Here is a 27,916-nt window from a genome sequence, read left to right as displayed (position 1 = left end):
ATTCAAAACATGCTTGTATTAAGAAAATAAAGGTCAAACACATTGAAATTATATACATCTCTCTATCTCTTTCACACTCTGTTTAACAATATGAGTGTTTCCTTTATTTCTTTTCCTCACACATATGTATCCTAATCAATAAAGTTCCAGTGCCAACAATGATATGTTATTATTTTGCATATTTCATAATTTAAGGCTAAATATTGCTGTCCTTAAATGTTTGTTCTGTTAGACATAATGCTACTCTTACACTAGACAAAAAGGTATCATAACACCTTTTTTTTAAGAATCACATACTTTCTCTTCAGCTCACTGAATGTTCATTTCTAAAGTGCGTATTACTACGTGTTTGAATGGATTCACTTTAGCATGTAGTTCCATTGATAACTCTCTTCTCCTTATAAATTAGTGACTTAGTGAACTATATATTCAGGTAATGATGCACCAGAATGTTGGGCTCTCAAGATTTCGACACTCCTGTGTGTGGAAGAAACTGTGCTCAGCTCTAGAACCTCCTCAGGGTTGCAAGTCTGCAGGACTGTTTTCTCTCATTTTGCACTGAAAGGGACCTGGAGCTGAACATCCAACAGACAAAAATCCAATCCTTCACCCCCTATTCTTTTTTGAGATGCAGTATCAGGGTCCAAAGCGGAGTCTTTAAATATCTGAGGGCTAAACTTACTAACAACCCTGCCTGGCCTTTGCAGCTTGAGAAGAGCGCAATAAAGCTTCAACTACAGGCTAGCGCAATTCTTACTACGTTAAACAAGACCAAATATAAACCACTCTCTCCAGCCCAAGAGATACATACTACCAAGACCAAGGAATCTGCCCTAAATGGTGCAGAGCTATGGGGCCACTAAAATGTAAATAATCTGACACTTATTGAAAATAAATTTGTACGGGCACTGCTCAACCTAGCCCAAAGCACCCCACTCCTCCCGCAATTCACGGATACAGGGATTCTTTCTATTGCCTTAGTATGGAAAACTCAACCTTTGTTGTACTGATATAGACTATGGTCCACTGATGAACTGATCCCATACAGGTTTCTTCTTGCAGATCTAATGTGTCCAAATGGCTTGAGGAAGATTCCTTGGCTAAGTCATTTCAGGGAGTTGACTTGCAAGCATGATTTAGGTGTTCTTTGGAACTCTCCCAACGCTGCTGCCTCTAACCCTAGTTCCATGCTAAAAGACATATTACGATCCTATCTATGGGATGATGAAGTTAGAAAATGTAGTCAGGTAGTTCTAAAGGCAACTTTTGGATATCAAAGTAGTTCCTCTTTTCGCGCCTTCTGAGGACAAGATCATGTGCCCTTTAGTGAAGCAGTTACTCATATGTTGTAGATGTGGAATGCTACCCATCAGCAGTTTCTGTATACATTTGGGCACCAAATATTGCAGTAGCACTAGATGTCTCACTTGTAATTCTGAGGAGGAAACTTTACACAACCTCTTCTTTTGCAAAGCCTATGTCAACCCACGTAAGAAGTGGATCAACCCGATGTGTCTCTTGTAAGGCAAAAAGAGCGTGAACTGGCTCTGTGAATAATGAAACCGGAAACTGACAAGAAGATTTATATAAAATGGAAATTGATACTTGTATAGCGCACTACTCACCCGTAAGGGTCTCATGGCGCTTGTATGAATACTGCTGTGGAACCCATCCTGGCTTTCCCTGTGAGGCGTCCACTCGTGGGCACCCCAAGGTGGAGGCCAGGCATCCTTAGCGTTGTGGGGGCCGTTGTGGAGATTAAGCAAGCTAATGCCCAGAGTTGCAGAGTGGGACTCCATGATTGGAGTAGGCACCGAGGCAAGAATTCTCAGGTCCGTGGAATTTTAGAGTCCAAGACCCGCCGAGGCGGGGAATTGAACCCTGGTCCCGGGCCAGACCTCTGCATCAGGGTCTGCTGCTCTAACCATTGAGCCACACTTCTCCACTTCTACACTTCTACACTTCTATATCAGTGTTGCAAGGTTTTTGCTCTCTGCATGGACTATTTGTAAGAAAGCCCTTATGCTGAAATCGAACTACAGCACAGAATGGTTATAATGTGTACTGAAGTTCTAACACAGTAAAATGTTGCCTTACACCGTTCATAAACTTTGATCCTGTATGATGACGTACGAATGTTTGTTGCTAGTGTTAATTATGGATTGCTGCTAAGAACTTGCACTTTAAGATCATATGTCATTTCACCATTGTTTTTTAAAACTTTTTTATACATGGGAATGACCTTTAATACATTGATGAACTATCTTTTAATGGACATATAATGCGCTTCATTTAAATGGTATTTCAGCTTTGCTAACTGAAGTTTCGTATTTATATATTTTCACATGGGTGTGTTTATAATTATGATGTGTGTGATTTTTGAAGATTTTCGAATCCGAAATAAACTTTCTGGTGATGGGACAATCATATGAAGAATCAATCGACTGTATTTCCTTACCTTCATGGCATTCCTAAGCTCTTGAGCATCAAACTGCGCTGGTGTTTTTAACAATGCCAGGACAACTGCTTCCAAATTGCCCGAGAGGGCGCCCTTCAGAGAATCTTCCAGAATCTGCAGAGAAAGAACATTACAGTTACAACAAGAACCTAGGGGCATATTATCAAGGGGGTTTATCTCCGCTTTTTTGGCTTTAAAAGCCAAGAAAGCGGAGATAAAATTATCTCCCTATTACCAAGCTGTCGCTAACACCAGTTAGCGACAGCTAGTAGGAGATAGCGACCATCTTGGGCCCCACTTTGCATGTCAGTGATATTTATCACTAATGAGATGCAAAGTGGGCGTGCCAAGATGTTAGAGACTGAAAACAGTCGCTAACATCGCTATCTCCTATTACCAACTTTTGGAGATATTCGCGCTAAGCGGGAATATCTCCAAAAGCTAACACCTGCCCTGAGCAGTTCTTAGCCATGTTATCCAATGGGAGGTGGATAATATGGCTAAGAGCATTTGCTCGATAATGCATGAATATCGCGGACTTTTCAGCGATATTCATGCATTTCGGCCGTTTTTTATCGCATTTGCGATAAACCTTGTTAATAGCAAGGTTTATCTGCGATAAAAATCGCCGATGTGCGGCGATAATTTTTGTCTCTAAACAAGTTAGAGACAAAAATTATCGCTAGTTGTTGGTAATATGCCCCCTACATCTTTAACGCAGAACCCTTCAACCCTTCGAGCGTGGAGGGAAAATGTAGGCGAGGGAGGTCTCGCTTAGTATTTATTACCTAGGATCATAACTCAGTCATATGTTTGCCTCTGGATAGTGACAACAAAAGCAGAGCGCCACTGGCAACAAATCTGAGGGTTATTCTGGTGGCAGGCACCAGGGTTACCAATCCTTACTTTCCACGAGAAGCCATATTCTAGGTTTTACACATTTTTGTTTTGATCTGTGTTGGTCTAGTAAGTTCAATGGAAATGAGCAAACAATATAATCGATTGTGCATTATCCTAAAAGGGTCTCACCCTTGACTATCCCAAGCTATTGGCAGCTTATGTCACCAGCAGAGGAGGGTCCACTCTGCCAATCAATGAAGCCGTAAAATGGTTTTACAGACACAAAGTTTATTTACATTTAATTTGGCAACAGACTTATCAGGCAAATATTAGTTATTATCGTCAGCATTTTAAATTCACGGAATATTCTCTTTTTTGTGAGAACATTTTTTTCTAATTATTTCATGTAGTCTTCTATCCAGCCAGAGTTATGCCCTTGACATCACACAATATAAACACGCAGTGGCCAAGCAATTAGGTCTGTCCTTCACTGGTCCCGTGCTCATTTTTTAAATGTAAGCATCTGCCACAGAACAACATTTTAAAAACACACGCAGCACTTCAATGTGGCTGCCACATGCTCGAATTAAAAATGTAAAATCAAAAAACATCACTGAGGTATTTACTTTTTTTTAAAAAATGAGAAGCCTTTAATTTGAGCCATGGAACTGATTATTATTAGTGTGTTTGAATAAATCGCAACAAAACAAAACTCTCTAATTGCAGACAGCTACAATGCTACATTGGCAATAAAACACTTTCTTCAAAGACGATGGAGAAAATCACCATCTAACTGTGAACCAAAGGCGCATTCAAACACCTTGAACAACTTTTGTTACTGAGAAAAGCGACTCTTTTTAGGCAGTTGAGAACACTGTGCACAGGCTTTGTGCAGTTTCTCGAAGTGAAACGATCCAGTGGATAAAGTGGGCTGACCCACTGCCCCATCAAGTATGACGCAGGGAGATTGACTTCAAACGGGAAGATGATGGGGATCGGCTGAGAGAGAGGCCGCAACCACTCCCCCTCACTTCTCCTTCGACGTCAGACACCAGCAATAGCCACAACGCAAAAAACTCTGCCTCCGCTGACAAAGCTGAGGTTCCAGAGCCACGGAGCTTCAGAAACTGGATTTTTTTTATATTCTAGCTGAGGGCTGAGTAACTACAACCGGCAGCTTCCGATTTCAAGGGAAGGGAATCTATATTTCTTTTCCTGGATGCACCTTTGGACTCTTTTTTTTGGCTACTTTTTGACGTCCAGACCATTAAGCACGAGGACCCTGTAATGCAGAAGTATCAGAACAGCTGGTTATAGAGGACTCTGGAGCTGGCGAGAGTGAAGATGCAGGGAAAAACTTTTCTAGCTTCAGAGCCATAATACCTCTGGTCTTGATTGGATCCCATGGACGCTGTACGCTGACTGCTGCTGTGACTGCGGTTGTGACCCCCAGGAGATGAGGATTGGAGGTCATTTTTCTGGAGCTCCAGGTTTCTCGCCAAGAGGAGGTAAGTGAAGATTTCGTCCTTACTCACCTTGGTTGAGGGTTAATGGGGAGGCTAAACAGGGTCCCTTAAGTAAATTGGGCAGCAATTTCTGGTCAGCGACTGGCAGAGGGGCAGAAGGGCTGGGCAAGCAGTACATCATGCAAAAACTCACCGAAGAAGCTAAAGGAATTGTCCAATCTGAGTCTCCGAATCTGATCCAAAAAGCCAAAAAACAAATAGGCCAGGACACAGCGGGGGTCTAACCATGCAGCCGCACTTAGAGAAGATCTCCCTCTTCTATCTGAATTCGCTGAGATGGCATGTGCTGAGGCCACTAAAGAAAATCTTCAGGAAACAGCTCTGGCGGATTCGGACGACTCCTCCATAAGCCCTAGTGAGATGGCTTCCTTAACGGCGGGTTCACCAATTTCCATTGCTCTAAAAACAACATCAGGTGGTGCAGTGGGGGATTCTACAGAATTTAGAAAGTACCCTATTTTTTCAAAGCCAAACAAGGCGGGCCATTGGCTGGGGCCGAGCAGGAGTTGGAAGGGAACGACTTTCTCTTAGCCAAAAACCTTTTGGACTTAGGCCCAGAAAATGTAAACACCGACACTGGCAGTCTTCCACCCATTTCCATCCTTCCAACCTCAGATGTAATACACCCACCAGTTGGAGAATGGCCCAGGGGTCATCTTATCCCGGCGGCCCCAGAAGGGTCTATTCTGACTTCACCAGAGGCATCTGTGCTAGCTGATGCAGAAGGTTTTAAGGCTAAGGACAGGTATAATGTAATTCAGATTAATCCTACTGTAGACGGTAGCTCTTTTTCCATGCAATGGGACGCCAAGAGTCTCCTTAATTTGATTCTGGACGAAATTCCTGAGTTAAAACCTCCCAATTTGTTGAGATTGCCGCAATTCATACCCACCTGACAAAGATTGAGGAAAACTTGGCTCAGATCCCGGCACAGCTTACGGAAGCTGAAACAAGGATTTCTCAGTTAGAGTACCATGTGACATCTATGAATCTCAAAGTAGCCAGCTTTAAGGTTAGAGAACCATTCCAGGCACTCAAATCTTTGAATCCTGGGATTCCCGGAGGGCATTGAAGGTCAACAGACGCTATAATGGATTGACTCATTCTTGAAGAAAAATGTCCTCCAAGAATTTAATGGTGACCTGACGATAATGAAAGCGCATCGTTACCTTGCTGAAAAGTACCTTTCTTTGACCTTGCCCATTGGAACTGTGAGATGGAAATACAGCGGGCTCATCGATTCCCAACGTTTAGGAGAATTCAGGCTAACAGTCAAGGAGAGTGACCTAGAGCTATTCTGATATTTGTTGGAAACTTCTTATTAAGGCAGGCGATAATAGATCGGGCCAGACCTGACTTGAAGCGGACACATGAGGGTCATACCTTCTTAGCTCGGCCTGACTTTTGCCATTCTACAGTCGAGTGGAGGTGGAGACTCTGACAGATGATAACTCCATTTCAGGGGGTTGGCTGTGAAGCTTTCCTGTTATTTCCTTTACGGCTAAAGTTTTTCTCCAATGGGAGGGTCAGAATGTTTTTCTCTGAAATCAAGGCACAGGAATATATCGCTGAGCTTAAGGAGGCCAGGGGGCGGAGTGGTATAGGCCGTACTATACAAGGGGGCTCAACTGCTGCTGACTAAGGATGGATGGTGACATGGCCTATGGGATATGAGATATGTGGTACAAAGCTGCTTTTGTTGTTATTTAATTGTTTTAAGGGTTGGTGTTTTGGTTTTGTAACTGGTTAGATTGATATACAGGGGTGAGTCCATCCAGGTTTATGGGTGAGGGGGGCCTCAGGGTAGAGGTCTGGCGCTGTCCGAGATGTGAGATCGGCTGCCATATATAGGTCATACTTGACCTATTTGCCTGTAAGGGTTGTAGGGAGGGTGGGGGTGGTGGGTCTAAGGGATGGGTTGGTTAAGGGGTCAGCACAGCACGAAATAGTACAATATGTGAGGGTAGGAATGGAGACAAGCATCAGGAATAAAAATATGAGTAGAATGAGCTCTGTAAGAACAAGATTAAGTTCTGATGTATTAAAAGGCAGGAGGTTGGAGGGGGTTTTGGTAAGAGTCGGGGAAGCATAACATAATGAGTCTAGGAATAGCTACAATTAACATATGTGGGCTAAATGATCAAAATAAGAGGCAAAGGGCATAAATATACTTTGTGTTCAAGAGACTCAAATAGAAGGGATCAGAGGTCGTATCTTGGAACAGTTAGAATACAAGTTTATGGTGAATACTACACAGGGTACCCACACAAGAGGAGTAGCAATTCTTACCCATAGGAGTGATGTAAAGGTTATAGGAAAATCTGCTGATCAATGGGGTTGGTAGGCGATGGCTGAATGCTCCATGGGTGGTGAAAAACTCACAATATGCTCAGTATATGGATCAACGGGAGACAATCCGGATATACTCGAATTTTTAGACTCTGAACTTCCAATGTGGTCCACGCCGGTGATTGTCTGTGGGGATTTTAATATTAATAGGCCGGTGATGCACTGGGGTACCTCAGGAAGTAGATATTTGGGTAGGTAAAGAAGGGTCTCCATTGCTCTTGCAAATCTGATTAGTAATAACAGTCTTACCGATGCATGGGCATATTTGAAACCCAAAGACCCCGGCAGTACTTTTTTCTCTGCACCACAAAAGGCCATTTCCCGACTTGTATCGCATCCGTTCATTTCTAATTCTAGGATCAAGAAGTATCTTCAGATACTCTCTGATCATTATCCATTAGTTCTTACAGTTACTCTTACTGTTGGGACTAAGCAAATTCCGGGTTGAACTTTTGAACGGAGGCTTTTATCTGATCCAAATTATGTGTCTGATATGAAGGGGTGGATCAAGGAGTTTTGGGATTTCAACCGTGAGAGTGCTAGTGCAGGGATAGTCTGGGACGCTTTTAAAGCGGGGGTTACAGGGGAAACAATGAGCTATAGCATGCACCATCAAAGGAAAGAGGCACAGCATGAGGATGTAGTTAGAGATGAGCTGACTAAGTTAGAAGAGGCATTGGCTTTGGCTGTTCATAAGGGTAGACCAACTGAGGAAATAATTCTACAGTTAGCTGTAAATAAAGCTAAAGCTGGAGAATGGATTGCTGTTAAAGCTGCAGGAACTTTTTTGGCAAAAAGAGAGCATTGCCATGAGGTTAGCGAGCGGGTGGGGCATACCCTGGTTGTGAGATTAAGACAAAAAGCTGCTGCAAGAGAGATATCTGAAATTTTTTATGCTAATAGGGGTATAGTAGCTGACTCCCCGTGGATCGGAGAGACATTCCAGCAATTTTATCGACAGCGTTATTGGAAAGAATCTTTAGAGACGCCGATGTCAATACAAGGGTATCTACATAAGATACCCCTGTAGCGGATCGATCCAACAGATAGGGGGGCACTTGAGATGGTTTTGTCACATGAGGAAATAATGAGTGCTTTGCAAAATTTACCATCTAGTAAGGCTGCTGGTCCAAACCAGATCCCCTTAGAGTTGCACAAAACGTTTGCAGAAATAATAGGACCTGATCTGATTGAGGTTATTCGACAAGCTCAAAGGGGGTATCTGCACCGGAGTCATGGGCCGGGGTGGACATAGTGGTTTAAAAAAAAAAAGACAAACCACCAAGGGAGCCAGGCTCATACCAGCCCATAACTCTTTTAAACAGTGATGTTAAAATCTTTTCAAAGGCTTTGGCAACAAGGTTAAATAATATCATGAGGAAAACAATCCACCCCTGCCAACATGGTTTCATAATCTGTCGGGGAACAGCACAGCATATCCGCCGAGTAATAACACTTTTTGATGCTACAGAGGTCTCAGGGGACCCTGTGTCTGCTATGCTATTGGATACTGAGAAGGCATTTGATCGGGATTTTCTGTGGGAAGCAATGAAATGGTTTGGCTGGGGGAAGTTTTTATTAAAGCCATTCAGACTCTATATATGGCACCCACAGCTCCCCTAAGGTTAAATGGTGGTTATACCTCATCTTTTATTATTGAGTGGGGGACAAGGCAGGGATGCCCATGCTCGCCCCTGCTATTTGCTATATTTATTGATGCTCTAATTCGACTATTTGAGGTTAACAATGGAATTCTGTCTATTGTTTGTCAGGTCCTTGAATCTAAAGTTTTAGCCTATGCGGACGATGTTGCTATCGTTACGGCAAATCCTACTACCGCGTTGAGGGTGGTGGAGCCGGTAGCATAAGATTTCGGTAGATTTTCAGGGTATGCACTAAACAGAGCTAAAACTCATATTATAAAGAACAGGCACGCTATTATGGCTGACCCTCAAGTAACCGAATCAGCAGTGTATTTAGGAATTATGATCACGCCAGATTTGGGGAGTTTGGGAGCGAGCAACATTGAGCCACATGCACCAACTGGCAGGAACAAAAGATCTCCGGTAAAGAGCCCCTTTATGGGTGCCCGTCAGACATTGCAGCGCCACTCTGACGAGGAGCAAAACCCAGATGATGAAGCATGACACCTAACCTGCTGGGTGTGTGAGGGTTTTAGTTCCGAAAGGGGAATTCCCCCCTTTCCTTGTTATCCTCTGTGTGCTTGGTTCACATATTCATTTCTTCCCTGGTGAACAGTGTATCCTTCTTTGTTGTTACGCATCCTGCTCACACCTTGAAAATCTGTTAGACTCTATTATGAATTTCTTAGACTAGTCATTAGGGCTAGAAGTTACACTAACCCCTGCTTTGATCTTGCTTGGAGTTATCAGTGGTGAACTGCAACATCTGGCTTATCAATTTCTGTTTCTGTCTATGGCTGTAGTGCGGATAAGCATTGTTTTTGCCTGGCTCGATCCGTTGCCCCCTACGTTTCAGCAGTGGTTTTCGCGATTACTCTCACTGTTTGTCTTGGAAAGAGCTATTTATGAGAGAAAGGGTAAAAAGACAAGACTGCTGGGATGGTGCATCTGGGCAGCTTTGCTGAGGTGGAAGGAGTCTTGGAAAGCTAAATAATCTAGGCTAGTAAGCCAAGTAGGGCCAGAAAAATTATTTGGAGGGATACTAGCTCAAACGTTTTTTAAAATGCTGGAGCCAACTTTATGTTTGATTTATGGTGGCACCTTGTTTAACCGAACTTCCGGATTACATCTTGGAGAATCAATCAATCAATCAATCAATCAATCAATCAATCAATCAATCAATAAATCAATCAGAGCATTTGTAAAGCGCACTACTTACCCGTGAGGGTCTCAAGGCACTGGAGGGCGGAGGGGGGTGCTGCTACTGATAGAATAGCCAGGTCTTGAGTAATCTTCTAAAGGTTAGTAGGTCCTGGGTCTGCCGTAGGATGATGGGGAAGGTGTTCCTGGTCTTGGCCGCGAGGTGGGAGAATGATCTGCCACTCGAGGTTGCGCTTCGGAAGCGGAGGACGGTGGTGGGGTCGGCGGAGCGGAGCTGGCGATTGGGGGTGTAGAAGGTGAGTCACTTGTTGAGGTATGCTGGTCCTGCGTTGTGGAATGCTTTGTGTGCGTGGGTTAGGAGCTTGAAGGTGATCTTCTTGTTGACTGGAAGCCAGTGCAGGTCTCTCAGGTGGGGTGTGATGCGGCTGCAGCTATCGAAGTCAATGATCAGGCATGCAGAGGTGCTCTGGATGCGTTGTAGTCGTTTCAGGAGTTTGTCCAGGGTTCCTGCATAGAGGGCGTTTCCGTAGTCCAACCTGCTGCTGACGATGGCCTGGGTCACCGTTCTTCTTGTTTCAGTGGGGATCCACCTGTAGATCTTGTGGAGCATGCAGAGGGTGTTGAAGCAGGAGGATGACACTGCGTTGACCTGCTTTGTCATGGAGATAGTGGAGTTGAGGATGAACCCAGGTTTGTGCGTGGTTGGTTGGTGTCAGTGCTGTTCCCAGTGTGGTCGGCAACCAGGAGTAGTCCCAGGCCGAGGGGGTAGAGCCGAGGATGAGGACTTCTGTCTTGTCTGAGTTTAGCTTCAGAAGGCTGTTCTTCATCCACTCGGCGACTGGAGAAGAAGTATTACAGTTGAGCATTGTATATTCTTGTATTTGATTGTGCTTTTATTTGATTGTTAACTGGAGCCAGAGGTTTTGAATGCTTATATCCTCTATGATGTTTGGACTGTTCAGAAATTTGTTTGTAACCTCACTGTATAAATATGTTTTATGAGTTTGTGCAGATCATCAAAAATGAAAAACAGAATAAAAAAAAAAAGAGAGCGCATTGTGTTCCAGCACACCTCCCTCCTAATGTCAAGTTTCCACGGACTATCCTGGTTAACTTCAGGGACTTTAGGGTCAAGGAACAGATTTTATAAAGAGCCAATAAACAAAGACAATTTTCCTCAGCAGACGTCCTAGTATGCTGCATTTTCCCAGACAAGTCAGGTTCCGCAGCAAAAAGGCAGAAGGAATTTGTCAAAATGTTACATTTGTTTAAGGCACAAGAGTACGCTGAAGGTGCTAGTTAAGGACAAATTCCATATATTTTGCAGTGTCCCAGATGTGTAGGAATTACTGCAGCAGATATAGATATAGAACTTAAAGCCCTAATGGCTTTAAGTTAGTCTTCAGTTAGGTGGCTGTGGGGGCTTTTTAAGGCAAAAATGCTACTTGCGTATACAGGGCTGTATGGCTTTTCCTAGCTTTGGTTTCTTCCTAGTTGTCTTCTTTTTTTAGGTTAAAATACTGTTAATGCTGCTTTGGGTTTTTTGGGGGGGAGGGGAGGCTAGAAGGGGGAGGGCTGAGATTGGCATCACTAGGCACTAAGTCATTGTGCCAGTTGAAGGGTGGGTGGGTCATGTTGTCTGGCTCTGAGCAGGGGCCGGCCATCTGCTCGGGTGACAATGGGCCAAGGGAATAGACACGGATGTGGAAAGGGAGCATGTAGGGCACATGGGGAAAAATGAAATCCATATTTTAAGGTCATACTCATTTGTTTATTGCTATGTGAAAGCAAAAAAGGAGAGCCTGTTATTTCTGTTAGAATCGGGTTGGAGGCTTTTCTCAGAGTTAGTAAAAGGAACTTTTTCAGAACATGGGGACATCAGATAGTGACCCCTGACCTTCGCCTGGCCTGGTAGGTCGCTTCCCCCAGCTGCAGCTGCACCAGCCCTTGTGCCTGACCCTCGCTCCTGCCTCAGACATTCCTGCTGCCCATTCCTGGGTGCCATTTTTTCCCTTGCCCCCCCTGCCCACAGCCCGCTTTTCCGCCGCTGCTGCCCCTGCAGCCCGCCCCCGTGCCCATTCGCTTAACCCCTGCCTCCCATCTCCCAGCTACTCCGCCCTCCCAGCTACCCTTCAAATGGAGGCAGCTGCACAACGGCGCCTAAGGCAAGCCTAAGGCAAGCCCGTCTGCGCCCATCCACGCCTGGACCGCGCCCGGCACCTGAACCCCTGGAACCCACGAACGCCACAACACCAGACTCCACTACGATGCCAGCAGCCTCCACACACTCAACACCGGCCCAAACCACACCTGCTTCCACTCTGCCCCGAAATGGACCCAAGGACCCTTCTCCTACCGCACCTGCAGCTACACCTGAGACAAAACCACCAAACCTTCAAGGACTGGACCCAACCACCTCCGCTGCATACTCCTCAACACCCGCTCCGCACGCAAACACACCGTCAAGCTCTGGGATCTGCTCGACACCTCCGCACCAGACGTGGCCTTCCTGACCGAGACCTGGTGGAATAACTCTTCTGCACCCAACATCGCCATAGCCATCCCGGGCGGCTACAAGATCACCCGCAGGGATCGCGCCAACAGAACCGGAGGAGGAATAGCCATTGTCCACAAGTCCACCCTCAAGGTCACCACCAACGCAGACATCACCCTCAACACTGCCGAACACCTGCACTTCCGGATCCACACCGACCCCAACACCACCCTTAGAGGAACAGTCATCTACATAACCCCCGGACCCCGGGACCAGTTCAGCGACTCCATCGCCGACCTCGCCAGCACCCACACACTTGCCTCCACGGACTACATCCTCCTCGGGGACATGAACTTCCACCTCGAGAACAACAACAACGCCAACTCTGCCACCCTGATCGAGAACCTCACCAACCTCAGCCAACTCGTCACAGCACCCACCCACGCTGCCGACCACATGCTGGACCCCGTCTTCTCCACAGGCACCCACGTCGCCTTCAACCACACCACCGACCACTGATGCATCCATTTCACCTTCAAGAAACCAACCACGCACCACCACACTCAACAGCTGCCTCGCCGCTGCTGGAGCAAAGTCATCAAAGACCGGCTGATCACCACCCTCGCCCAGAACCCACCCACCGACCCCACCAACCCAGACACCGCAGCTCGCAACCTCAGACAGTGGATCAACGACTGCGCCAGCACCCTCGCCCCGCTCAAGAAACCCTACAACAACCACGCCAGCAAGAGAGCCACCTGGTTCAGGGACGAACTCCAGACATCCAAACGCCATGCCGGAAACTGAAGAAAATATGGCTCCACGAATGCCCACCTACTAACCATGCAGCCCACAAGGACGCAACCCGAAGACATCACAACCTCATCAGATTAGCCAAGAGATCCTCCTTCAAAGACTGCTTGGATAACAACGCACACGACAGCAAAGAGCTCTTCAGCATCGTAAAGGAACTCTCCAACCCCAGCGCCAACGACATCCCACCCTCTCAAGAACTGTGCGACTCACTAGTCATCTTCTTCCACCGCAAGATCGCTGACATCCACAGCAGCTTGAACACCACAACCGCCCCACTACGCCAGACCCCACCTCCCCTGTGAACAGCGCCATCAGCCTGACCTCCTGGTCCAACGTCAACGATGACGAGAAACGCAAGGTCAAGAACTCCATCCACTCAGGATCTCCGTCAGACCCATGCCCACACCACATATTCAACAAAGCAGACGTAGCCATCGCACCCCAACTACAGAAGGTCATCAACATCTCCTTCGAAACAATGACCTTTCCGGAAAGCTGGAAACATGCAGAAATCAACACCCTCCTCAAGAAGCCCAAGGCAGACCCCAAGGACCTCAAGAACTTCCGCCCCATCGCCCTGCTCCCGTTCCCAGCAAAGGTCATCGAGAAAATCGTCAACAGATAGTTGGCCCGCCACCTGAAAGACAACAACATCTTGGACCCTTCCGAGTCTGGATTCAGACGAAACCACAGCACTGAGACAACCCTTATCGCCGCCACAGATGACATCAGGCGCCAACTAGAGAACGGCGAAACATCTGCCCTCAACCTCCAGGACCTGTCGGCCGCTTTCGACACGGTCTGCCATCGCACTCTAAAGACATGCCTCTTAGAAGCCAGAATCCAAGGGAAGGCCCTTGACTGGCCCACGTCCTTTTTCTCCAGGCAGAACTCAGAGCATCAACCTCCCACCCTTCCGATCCAAAGCTACCGAAATCATCTGCAGCCTCCCCCAGGGCTCGTCCCTCAGCCCGACACTGTTCAACATCTACATGGCCCCCCTCGCACAAGTGGCCCGTCATCACGACTTCAACATCATCTCTTACCCCGAAGATACCCAGCTCATCCTATCCCTCACCAAGGACCCACACACCACCAAAACCAACCTCCACAAGGGAATGAAGGCCACCGCCGACTGGATGAGGAACAGCCGTCTGAAGCTGAACTCGACAAGACGGAGGTACTCATCCTCGGATCCATCCCCTCAGCCTGGGACGACTCCTGGTGGCCGACCAGACTGGGAGCAGCACCAACACCCACCGACCATGCACGCAACCTAGGATTCAACCCCGACTCATCCCTCGCCATGGCTAAACAGCTCAACGCCGTCTCCTCCTCCTGCTACAACACCCTCCGCATGCTCCGCAGGATCTACAAGCGAATCCCAACCGAAACAAGAAGAACGGTGACACAGGCCCTCGTCAGCAGCGGACTGGACTACGGCAACGTACTCTACACAGAAATCCCAGCCAAACACCTACAACGACTACAACGCATCCAAAACGCCTCCGCCCAACTGATCGTCAACATCTCCCATCATAGCCACATCACCCCCCACCTGAGAGACCTACACTGGCTCACCGTCGGCAAGAGGATCACCTTCAAGCTCCTCACCAATGCACACAAAGCACTCTGAACAGCAGTACAAAAGGGGGTGGTAATGGACGGATTCAAGCAAGCCGGGCTGAAGACGGCTGGAATGCCAGAAACCTGTCCTCGGAAGCTTGTTTCTGGTCCAGGGAAGGCAAGGCTGGACTGTTCCCATGAGGCACGGGTCAGACTGATTTGCATATAGCCATGTCAGAACTGGGGTGGCAGAGTGGGCTAAAGAATGGTGATGGATTAAACCCAGATCTTTTGACTGGGTGTGAGTGTTTGATTGGTTCGGATGCTCCGTCCATTACCACCCCTCTTTGTACCGCTTTTGGCCGCCATAAGTGTGACAGGGTATGCTCAGACGTGAGTCCCTTGCTCACTTTGCTACTGGATTCAAGCAAGCCGGGCTGAATACGGCTGTAATGCCAGAAACCGGTCCTCGGAAGCTTGTTTCCGGTCCAGGAAAGGCATGGCTTGGCAGTTCGGGCTGGACTGTTCCCATGAGGCACAGGGTCAGACTGATTTGCATATAGCCATGTCTGAACTGGGGTTGCAGAGTGGACTAAAGAACGGTAATGGGTTAAACCCAGATCTTTTGACTGGGTGTGAGTGTTTGATTGGTTCAGATGCTCCGTCCAATACCACCCCCTTTTGTATCTCTTTTGGCCGCCATAAGTGTGATAGGGCATGCTCAGACGTGAGTCCCTTGCTCACTTTGTCACTGGATTCAAGCAAGCCAGGCTGAAGACGGCTGGAATGCCAGAAACCGGTCCTCGGAAGCTTGTTTCCGGTCCAGCGAAGGCATGGCTTGGCAGTTCGGGCTGGACTGTTCCCATGAGGCACAGGGTCAGACTGATTTGCATATAGCCATGTCTGAACTGGGGTGGCAGAGTGGGCTAAAGAACGGTGATGGATTAAACCCAGATCTTTTGACTGGGTGTGAGTGTTTGATTGGTTCAGATGCTCCGTCCATTACCAAACCCTTTTGTACCGCTTTTTGCTACCTGAACAGCAGACTCAGCTTCTACACCCCATTGACCAGCTCTGCTCCGCCTGCCTCGCCCTCGCCACTGTCCCCCGCATCCAACGAACGACCTCCAGCGGCAGATCCTTCTCCTACCTCGCCACCAACACCTGGAACACCCTCCCTACCCACATACGGCAGACTCAAAACCTACTCGCCTTCAGAAGACTCCTGAAGACCTGGCTGTTCAGGCAGCAGCAGCACCCCCTCCCCTCAGCGCCTTAAGACCCTCACTGGTATGTGGCACGCTCTACAAGTACCATGATTAATTGAATGATTGATTGATACTTGTTTTGTTTATGGAATGGGAAATAAGGAAATATTGAAAGTAGTTTTGTTTAATGCGAACTGTCTTAATAATAAAAGGAAAATGCTGGACATTGAGGCTTGGATTAAAGTAGAGAAGCCTTTTGTCATTCTAATACAAGAGACCCATATACCAGGGGGGAAAATCTCAGATTTTGCAATGTTCAGAGCTTAGGCTATAGGGGTTTTTCTTCATCCTCAGTAGCACATAGGAGGACGGCGATCTTTCTTAATAGACAATTTCAGGCTGAGGTGGTTAATTCTGCGAGCGATCAAAGTGGTAGATGGGGCTGGGTTACTTGTAATGTAGACCTTTGGCCCTTGACGTTTGCTAGTATATATGCCCCAGTTGAGGATAATCCACTCCCATACGGGTAACTCTTTCAGTCATTAATCCAAGTCCCGGGAGAGTTGATCGTGGGAGGCGATTTTGATTTGCTAATGAGTCCCAAGACAGATTCCTCATCTAACTCAAAAATACAGTTAAAACGAAAAACTCTTAAAATGGTACATAGTTATAGTTTAATGCTTGATCTTATTGACCCTTGGCAAACTGCATTTCCTAAGGAAATTGCTTACACCTGTTTCTCAGGGAGATTTCACACTTTTTTACGTATCGATTACTTTCTCATCTTAAGAAAATTGGTCTTTTTCCAGCAGAAAATTCTTCAAAATGGATTTTCAGACCATGCACTGGTGGTTTTATAGTTAGTATTAGGTAAAGGCAGTACATTCTTTAAAAGGTGGTCATTAAACCGCAAATATTTGCTAGAAGAAAACTGGGTGTCTGCTAGTAAAACACAATTGTTTGAGTTTTTTGAGTGAAACCTTGGCTCAGCTCCATCCCATGGATGGGATTCGTTTAAAGCTTTTTTTTTAGGCCTAGTTATAGGTAAAGATGCAGAGAATTCACGGAAAAGGAAGGGAGAAAAACAGTCATTAGAGCAAAAAGTGCAAGAATCTTTTCAAAGATTTCTTTCTATTCCCTCGGCCTTAAATAAATGTCAGTGGGTTCAGGCTAAGCATTACCTGACTGAAGCATAAAATGCTAAAAGTGATACCCTTTTCCAGTAGAATAGGTAAAAGATCTATGAAGAAAGCAATTACACCGGGAGATTTTTGGCATGGCAGGTTAGAGAACGGGCTGCAATAAATCAAATATTAGCATTGAGATACCCCATCTCCGGTCCTCGTACTGAGGATTCAGGAGAAATAGGAGAGATAATGATCCAACACTACAAGAATAACTATGGCCAGCAATTACCAATTGATATTTTGTCTTTGGAAGATTTCTTGCAGGAATATGAATTACCTGGGCTATCTCAGGAGGATAAAGGGCACATGATGAGATCTTTTACAAAAGATGAGTTACGGGAGGTCATTAAAAATCTTCCAAATGGTAAAGTCTGCGACCCGGATGGTCTGCCAGACAAATTTTTTAAAACGTTTTTAGGTGTAATTGGGGACTATATATTATTAGTTATAAATCCAATTTTGGAGGGTGGGCCTATCCCTCTGTCATTTAGAGAAGGAAGTGTAGTCCGCTTTTGAAAAAAAGGTAAAAATAGTGAAGATCCCCACTCATATTGCCCCATTACACTTTTAAATTCTGACTGCAAAATAATAACTAAACTTTTAGCTAATTGTTTTAATGGAATAGCTTCATATTTAATTCATCATGATCAAAATGGTTTTATTGCTGGTAGGGAACTTGGCACAAACACGCACTTTTTAGTGGAGGCACTTGACTATTTTGATACCCAGAACATACCAGCATCGGTGTTTTTTTTAGACGCTGAAAAGTCATTTCGATCAGGTGATATGGGAATCTTTAAAGTTACGGGGTTGGTTGAAAAGCTATACTTGAATGCTGAGGCCAATAATATTAATAATGCAGCTAAGGCCGGCCAAGTAAAAGTCAAAAGGGGAACCGGACAGGGATGTCGTTATCCCTCTGCTATTTGCCATTTTCATTGAACCTATCGTGATAGCCATTGGGAATAATATGAATATTTGCCTCCGCTTCCAAATCTGCATAAAATAAAATGACATGCTAATGACATTATGCTCATTATAAAACCAGAGAAGGAAGTGCAGGCAAAGGCCTTCCAGATTTTTGAATGTTATGAGGCATTCGGAGGGTATAAAATTAATTTTAAAAAAAAATGAAATTTTGCTTTGCGGCAGTGGGGCATCTAAGGATTTGAACCCCAGTATTATCTCATGTTTAAACACAATTCCGAAGAGATATTTAGCGGTTTATTTCTCACCATTGAATTCGGATTTATATTACTTAAATGTTGTCCCATTATTACGAAAAGTTCGAGATCTGCTTACCCGGTAGCATTCTCCGCTATTATGTATTCTAGGCAGGGTGCCTCAGATTAAAATGTCAGTGCTTCCACTTTTTAACTTTCTCTTTTCAGCAATTCCATGTGTTTTAATCAATTCCTTTTTTATGAAACTAGAGTCTATGTTTACATAATTTCTCTTGGGAGAGAAGGTCCCCGGAATCAGACTGAGCACTTTATATGGGGAGAGGGCAGCAGATGGTTGGCTAGCTTGCCCCAATATGAAGGAATATTACTACGCATACTTTGCACAATACATGTCTAGATTTAAGCAGGAATTACATTCGGGTTTTTTTGTTATTTTATAATGAATTTATTTGTAAAGAAAACCAGATCTATTACCCAATATCAATGTTCAAATGTCCTAAAGTAGTACATTATAAGTGTCTACATTGGTTTTATCATAAACGTCCGGCTTTCTATAAAAGATACTCTATCTTATCAATGAATAGCTCAACTTCTATAGCGGGTCTTATTTCCTCTGCAGGAATTAAAGATTCATCTACAATCATTCAGAATTGGACTAAGGCAGGGTTCCGGAAACTTTTGGATTTCCTGCGGAACGATAGATGGTTTAATATAGATAAAATGTCTCCTTTAATTCCCCGTTATTTTCTTCTCCTGGTGTCATATAATGTTCTTAGGAAGTTTTTTAGTAATCTGAACTTGGTCAAGATTATTAATCAGAAAAGTCTAGTTCATAACTGATTAGAAGATACGGTTTTTAACACCTTGGCTGCTATGGGGTTTTCCCGTCCTGTGCTGCATTCATTCAATCACCATTGTTCATGACAAGGTCAGCTCGTCAAACGCACAGCGCAGGTAACACCCATGATGAGCTGACCTTGTCATGAGCATGGAAGGGGTTAAAAAACCAGGGGAATGGAAAAAATGGCTAGCCTCAATCAAGGGGATAGATCTAGAGGCTATGGCTATAATTAAATGGGGAAAATATGAGGAGTTGGAAATTACTGCAAATGTTTGGTCTATAATTAATTAATTAAATTTCAGCACGGTCAGAGAGGCTAATTGGCGAAGGATGCTATTCTTTAGTAAGTGGCTACTGTATAGAACTCTGAGCTTTATAGCTAAGGCCTATCCAAATCAATCTGGGCAGTGTTTTTGGTGCCACAATCACCCTCTGCCAATTGGACACATATAATATTACAGTGCCCCCTGATCCAGAAATTTTGGATAAACATTTTTGAATATTTAACATCCAAATGTATATTAACAAGTGGGCCCAATGCTCTGTTGATAGTGCTTGGTTATGATCCAGACCTCAGCCTACCTGTCAAAATGATTAATTTCCTTTATATCGGAATGGCTGTTGCCAGATCACTTCTACTTCAAAGATGGCGATCGGATTTAAAACCATCAATATATGAATGGGTCTGCAAAATGGCACATGTTAAAAGAAGTGAACAGGTGTATGCCTTATGAATGGGTGGGTTGAAAAAGTACGATAAGACCTAGGCTGAGTTTTTTAATGGTGATGCTTAATTCGACAGAATTGGTATTGGGATCTATCATTGGTGGTATCCTGACTTTTATGATCCTTAGGAAAAAGGTAGTAGCACTATATTTTGTTTAGAATAGTTTTCGGGATCTAAGTGAACTATATAGGATCAAGTTACACTTTTTGTCAAAAATATTTTTATCGAGGTATACAGGGGCAAACAGTGTACCAATAATCATAGCCAGAGCCAAAGATCCCTCGCAGGGGAGTATGCATGCAAGATGGAGGCATGGCAATCAGGGAAAGCAACAATAGGTAGCAACAACAAGACATCGGAAAGGGAGGGCTCGCCGCTGCAGGTCATTATTTATTGAAGGGTCTCAGATGCTTAAACAGCGGAGGAGGCCACTCCACAAGGAGCATAGTCTCATGAACAAGCATAACGTCATCCCAGTGGGAGCGACAATTGAAAAAATCCCCTGGATCAAGTTCAACTTCGGATATATGTTGTTATTAGTTTAATATTTTAGGAATGTAAGATCTGAGAACATTTTTAAAATTGATGGGAATATGGGGCAATGGACATTGTTTTAAGAGAATAGGGGCTAGATGTAGGTAAATCTTATTTACCGATTCATAAATACCGAATTTTACCGATTTGGTATTTATGAATCGGTAAATAAAATGTAGGTAAAAAAATTGGTAATTTTTACCGAATCGGTAGGATTCGTTATTTACAGATTCGGTAGTTACTGAATCGGTATTTGCCCTTGATTCCTATGGGCCTTGAAGCCCATAGGAATCAATAGCAAATACCGATTCGGTAATTACCGAATCAGTAAAAATACTGAATTGCCAACAGGGACAGGGTGTCACTTTGACACCCTGTTACACCCCTGTTTCTGGCTTGTGTGCCATGTGGCAAACATACATGCCCTAAGGGTATGTATGTGTGTCACATGGCACAGGTGTACATGCACAGATGTGCATGTACACAGGAATTCGTTATTTACCACCCAATGGTATTAGGTGGTAAATAACGAATTCTAAAGGCCCTGTAGCACTGTTTAAAGTGCTACCTACATAAGAAATTACAGATTCGGTAATTTTACTGATCGATAATTTTACCGAATCTGTAAAATTTACTGAATCAGTACATTTACCGATTCGGTAATTTTACCGATTCGGTAAAATTACTGATTCGGTAAATTTTCCGCATCTGTATGTTTTTGCTACCCCTACATACCAATGTCCAAATACCGGTCGGAAATGGTCGGTATTTTCGTCCGTTTCCGACCGGTATTTGGACACCTACATCTGGCCCTAGGTGTTTTATCTAGGACTTAAAATGTAGTTTTTGTTTTGTTAGCTTGTTGAATTTTTGATCAAGTGTTTCATCTTCAAATATAAATCCTGCTAATTTGATGACATTGATGAATTTTGATGTATGAATATTAAGAGGCTAATTTATGTAATATATGGATTTCAATTTAAAAAAAGTATGACACAGAGGGGCAGAAGCAAAATGTGAATTTTGGAAATTGGTTTACTGGTTGAGGTGGGGGAATCGATAATCAAGCATGAACCACAATTTCTGTCAGGATGAAGTCACAAGCAAACCCCAAATAAATCTGTGGTAAACTCGCTAGTAGCTTGGCACAAAGGCAGTCAGGATTAACTTAAAGGCAACCTGTAAAGTATTTATGCAGCACTTCAAACAGTAAAAGAGTGAAAACAATTAGAAAAATAGAATTGAATTTAATACATTATATTAGACTAAAACAATAAAATTAAATCATTAGAACTTGAGATATACAATTTAAAAAATGTAAGTGAAAATATTGTCTTGAATCACAAAGCAGCAACTGTGGTATATGGTCACACTGGACAGGGTCAAAGTCAAAATTTCAGGATGACTGTAATGGACCATGGCTGGATAAAAGGGCCAGATTAGGCCTGCAAAACAAAGTCCTGGTTGCGAAGCATTGCAAGATACCACATTGAGGGTGCATCACACAGTGGCAGTTCAGAGGAAGCTGTGGGGTTGCGATTCAGAGTCCTGCATCATCATCAAGGAGGCCATCAAGAAGGGTCTTGCAATGTAAAGTCCTGCATTGTGCACCATAGGTACCGAAGAAGCTGCGGAGCTGTGATTTGAAGTCCTGTGCTGTCATCGAAGATGCCATCCAAAAGAATCAAAGGCCTGCATAAAGGATGCATTGTGTAGCAGCAGTTCTGAGGAGATTGCAGGCTGCAATGCAAATTCAGGCATTGGGTATGCATCACGCTGAGGTGGCTCTGAAGTGGAGCGGCAAGGACATGTGTCACAGTGCATTGGTTCTGCCCACAGGATGACAGCAGGGCCATCAGAGACCTGACAGGCCCACTTACAATGGTCCAAGACTGGGGTGGTGCCACTTGGTAGGGGAATAAGACTCACAGCAGACTGAATCCAGGTGCTGGGATTGAGGTGGTTGGAGCATTTTCGGTCCCTGAGGCTCTGAATCAGGAGGCAAGCCAACAAGCCCTTTGAGTCACTGTGGTGGTCCTTGGATCAAGATGAATGTCTTGTCATTTCACTCAGGCAGCACGGAAAGAGAGTAGCAATTCTTCTTGCAGAGCAGCACAGCTTTCCTTCTGAGTCAACCACTGGTTCAAAGGCACAGTAAAGAGTTGGGTCTGAGGGTCCACTATTTAAACCTAAAGAGCCCTTTGAAGTAGGATACTTTTCTGGAGGTATCCACCTTCAAGTGTTTGAAATTTCATACTACCTGCCTTGGTCCAGCTTCTCTGGGGACACATAATATTAGTGCCAAAAACCTTTGTGAGTGTCCTAGGCTGAGGTTCTGTGATGTGCAAGTATGGTAGTTGACAGCTCCCCCCCCCCTATCAAGTCAAAAATAGCCCAGCCTGCCAACCCCAATTCCCTCTCTGTCTAATTGTCTGGGAGCAATACACAAAGACCAATTACCAGCTAATCCTGGTCATGTGACTTGGGATACAGACTGCAAGCACCAAATGGTTGTGACACAAAACTGTTAAGTGGTATTTTCAGAATTATGACTTAAAATCCAAATTTTACCATTAAAAAGGTTTTTAAATTGTAATTCTTTTGACACCAAACTTGATGTTCCTACCTGTGCCCAATTGAAAGTTATCACTTATTAAACATAATAAGTTAGCCCCGGAGTTTCCTAAGGAAGAACCAGGCCTTGCCGTAGCAAACAATGAATTTAAGAGTTTTTCACTACTAGGACATGTAAAAGTTAAAAGCACACGCTCAATTTTTTTCACTGCACCCTGCCCAATGGGCTGTTTAGGGCCTACTCTAATGGTGACTTATATGTATTAAAAAGGAGGAGTTAGGCATGACAAAAGGTTTATTTTGCCAGGTTGAAACAGCAGTGAAAACTGCACATACAGGCTGCAATAGCAGGCCTGAGACATGTTTAAAAGACTAATTAAGTAGGTGGCACAATAAGTGCTGCATGCCGCTTTAGTAGCATTTAATGTACAGACCCTTAGCACAGGTAGTACCACTCTACTAGGATCTTACAAGTAAATTAAATATGCCAAGTGTCTGCAAACTAATTTCACCATGTTTCATGTTCACAAAATGTTTAATATTTCTTTGATTAGCAAAGACAATCTCCTCTGCATCAATTTTGTCACAAATGTAAAACACAAAGATAAATGACTAAAGGGTGTACATTTTGGACTTGATATGGTATGGACATTTTTCTGTCATTGTGTGAAGAACAAAGAAATGTGAATGTTTGCAACAGGCTTCCAGGCTCTGAGGACCCAATCCCCAATCCCCCAGGGCCATATGGTTTTGAAGTCAAGCCTTGATTCAGCGTGTTTGCGCTGCTCTGTGAGACTTGTTGTAGTGGAGTATGGAATAGGATCCCAACACACTCTACACCCATATTTACCATTGGCTTGTGTCATTCTCCTTCGTAAATACTGCCTTTTGATTCATAAATAGGCTTAGTACCGCCTTGACTTCATTTGTAACCTCCCATGGTGACTGGCCCTTTTACTTTGGTTGTTATGCGGTATGTGTTATTTAGTCTGTAAGCACTATTTTCTTTATCGAGCTTTGCTTACTGCAGGCACTATGTGCTTTTCTTATATCCAAAACATGTGCCTTCTTTACAAACCTACCCTCCCTCCCATTGTCCGTGCCTTCTTTACCTCCCCACCGTCCTTCACATTGTCTGTGCCTTCTTTACCCCTGTAAGTGTGCTTAATCTTTGGATTACGCAGTGAGATGTGGGGTGTTCGCTTCTCCCATTGTTATTGCAAGCACCCATTTGTATTGGGTCAAAAACAAGATATCTAAGTGTATTTCTACATGAGTGCTATAAATGTCATTTAACACCCAACGTTTAGTTCTTTACCCCTGTTGTCTGTGCTTTCTTTACCCCCTCCCTCCCTCTCATTTTCCGTGGATCAGTCTTTATCCCCGCCCTCCCTCCCGTTGTCCATGGTGCCTTCTTTATCCCTGCCCTCCCTCCCGTTGTCTGTGATGCCTTCTTTAACTTGCCCTTCCTCCTTCCCTCTCATTGTTCATTGTGCCTTCTCTGCCCCGCCCTCCCTCCCACTGTCCGTGTTGCCATCTTTACCCCCCACCTTCCCATTGTCCATGGCTCATTCTTTATCCCCACCCTCCCTCCCATTGTCCATGGTGCCATCTTTACTCCTGGCCTCCCTCTCATTGTCTGTGGTGCCTTCTTTAGTGCTGCTCTTCCTCCCATTGTCTGGGGTGCATTCTTTACCCCGCCCTTCCTTCTGTTGTCTGAGCCTTCTTTACCGCCCACCTGCTTTCAATTGTCTGTGCCTTCTTTACCCCCGCACTCCCTCCCATTGTCCATGGTTCCTTGTTTACTCCCGCACCCCCACCTGTTGTCCCTGGGGCCTTGTTCACCCTGCACCCATTGTCCATGGTGCCTTGTTTATCCCTGCCCCAGTTGTCTATGGTGCCTTCTTTACCCCTGCTCTCCCTCCCATTGTCCATGGTTCCTTCTTTATCCCCACCCTCCCTCCCATATGTCCATGGTGCCACCTTTACCCCCGCCCTCCCTCCCATTGTCTGTGGTGCCTTCTTTAGTGCTGATCTACCTCCCATTGTCTGTGGTGAATTCTTTACCCTGCCCTCCCTCCTCTTGTCTGTGCCTTTCCTTTACTCCGGCCCTCCCTCCCATTGTCTCTGCCTTCTTTACTGCCCACCTACTTCCCACTGTCTGTGCCTTCTTTACCCCGCACTCCCTCCCATTGTCCATGGTGCCTTGTTTACTCCTGCATCCCCACCTGTTGTCCCTGGTGCCTTGTTTACCCCGCACCCATTGTCCGTGGTGCCTTGTTTACCACTGCCCCCACCCACTGTCCATGGTGCCTTGTTTACTCACAACCCACCACCAGTTGTCAGTGGTGCCTTGTTTACCCCAACCCTCAATAGCTCTAGCAAAACACTTAAAAGGTACCAAAGGCAAGACCTATTGGCTATGCCAATGCTTGTGTTAAAAAAGGGAGGGGACGTGTGCCCCAGGAACCCCATCCCTTGGGGGCTGCACCATTTAAAGGTGGAGGCCCTGTGTCTATCCGGAGCACCAAGCAAGCACACGTGAAGGGTCATGGGGGAGTCCCAAGATCCCCATGGCCCAAGCAAGCGCCCCACATGCTGCAGGAGGCAACACTTCTCTGACTTGGAGGGAGCAGCACTGTTTTGGAATGTTACTTGGAGATTCATCAAGCGAGCTAAATATGTAAGCAAACTAAAAAATAAATTTCCTATGGAAACACTATCCTAACTATAACAACCCAGTGGTGACTGTCACTGTTGCCACTGGGTAGCGAGAGAGAGAAAGAGAGAGAGAGAGAGAGAGAGAGAGAGAGAGAGAGAGAGAGAGAGCATGCTGGCTCTCACAGCATGCGGTGAGCCAGATGGGGCCACTGTGGCCCTGGGTCTCCCTTGTGCCCTAAAGGTAACTATAACTTACACCCTCACCATGTACTACTTATTATCCTACATTTTACCTCACTCATGACATCTATGACATTATTGCTAATATAATTGAAACATTTGCAGTAAAATTATTGATGAGAATGGTGGGGGCGTGAGTTATAGTTACCTTGGGGCACGAGTTACCGTTACTTGAGATAACTATAACTGCTGAATTTCTATGGTCTTTTGTGTATGAAATCTGGACCTAACTATAACATCCCTGTAATCTTTGTTTTTTCTGTGAATTTCTAAGTTTTTCTTTTTACATTTTATATCCTAACTGTCCCTGAAACTTTATTTATTCTAGGGGTGGTTGGTAAACTCCACTCCTTCGGTAGAGTTCACAGAGTTTTGCCCAGTCTGTGCTCCACTTGGAGCACGTAGTCTGCAAACCACCAAGTGGTGGGGTTTTTTCTTGTGCATGACTTGCCAATATTAAGTTGGTTGGTGGAAGTGAAAAAATTAAGCTCTGGACCACCTCCCAGAGAGATTTCTCAATGCAGGCAGTCACAGCAGCCCGTTTCCTCTCTAGTTGAGAAAGCTCCCGTTCATGTTGATAATGCAGCCACTCTAGTAGAAAAAATATATTTGAGTGACAGATAGAAGCAGCTTGCCACGTGGTGCTTTTCACTCTGACTTAACAATGCAGGATAAGTTCTCGGCACTAAAAATCAGCACGAGCTGCACAACATACTCAACTCCACCGCTTGTGGAGCTCTGAGGAATCTTGTGGAGTTTTTAGGCAACTACACGGAATTCCCAGAGTAAAACTCAATGAGTTCTGCCCACCCCTAGGTTTTCAATACATTTCTGCGGTTGTTGAATGCTTTTTCTAAACAATAATGCCCCTGTAACCTTTGGTTGTATGGGTGTGTAACTGGTTGTGTGACAGTGTGGTGGATGTGTGAGTGGGTATGTTAGTATTTGTGTTGTCTGAAAATGGGTATGTGAGTGGTTCTCTGGGTCTGTAAGTGGGAGGGTGAGTGGCTGTATGGAAATGTATATGAGTCTGTGAGTGGTTTTCAGGGTCTCTGAATGGGTATGTGTCTGGCTGTATGAGTGTGGGAGTTGTGTGATTTTGTAAGTGTGTGTGAGTATGTGCTGGGTGTGTGAGTGGGTATGTAAGTGGCTGTGCGGGTCTGTGAGTGGGTGTGTCACTAGCTGTATTAAGTATATGTGGGTGTGTGAGTAGCTGAGTGGGTGTGTGAGTGCCTGTGTGGGTCTGTGAGTGGATGTATGAGTGGTCTGCTGGTTCTGTAAGTAGGTGTGTAAGTAGCTCTGTTAGTGTCTAAATGGGTATGTGAGTAGTGCCTGAATGTTTGGCTTCGTGTATGAGCGGTTGCATGGGTGTCTGAGTGTGTGTGTGTTTCTGAGTCTCTGGGTAAGTATGTGAGTGGCTGTATGGGGGTGAGTGGTTCCATAGGTGTGTAAGTGGGTGTATGTGTATGTGAGTGCCTGTGGAGGTCTGTGTGTGAGTGTGTGAGTGCTTCTCTGTGTGGATATATCAGTGATTTAGTGTGTGAGTGGGTATGTTAGTATCTGTATGGACGTGTGACTCTATATGTGAATTTCTGTATGAGTGTATAAATCGGTGCTTAAGTGTTTTTCTGAGTGGATGTATCAGTGACTGTGTGGATGTATGAGTGGGTGTTTGAATAGATGTGAGACTGGGTGTGTGAATGTTCATATGGGTATGTGAGTGGTTTCCTGGGTCATTGAGTTGGAGTATGAGTGGTTGTATGGGTGTATGAGTAGTTGTATGAGTGTGTGAGTGGTTCTACAAATAGGTGTGTGAGTGGCTGTGTGGGTTGGTATGTAAGTGCTTATGTGGGTCTGTGAATGGGTGTGTAAGTCGCTGTTGGGTATGAATGTGGCTGTGTGAGTGA

At 44.9% G+C, this 27,916-nt stretch overlaps 1 protein-coding gene across 1 annotated transcript in view; it reads right to left on the bottom strand.

Annotated features, from left to right (window-relative positions):
- Positions 1–27,916, bottom strand: part of LOC147727232 (annexin A1-like) — a 221,803-nt gene that overhangs the window by 108,685 nt on the left and 85,202 nt on the right. The window contains exon 5 of the mRNA XM_086961277.1: positions 2,459–2,572. Coding sequence (XP_086817403.1) covers positions 2,459–2,572 — 114 coding nt within the window. The remainder of the gene's footprint in view (positions 1–2,458; positions 2,573–27,916) is intronic.

The sequence above is a fragment of the Lissotriton vulgaris genome, chromosome 3_1 (assembly GCF_964263255.1).
Source record: "Lissotriton vulgaris chromosome 3_1, aLisVul1.2, whole genome shotgun sequence".
NCBI lineage: Eukaryota > Metazoa > Chordata > Amphibia > Caudata > Salamandridae > Lissotriton > Lissotriton vulgaris.
Note: the sequence above shows the minus strand (reverse complement) of the source record. Positions and strands in the feature narration are given on the sequence as shown.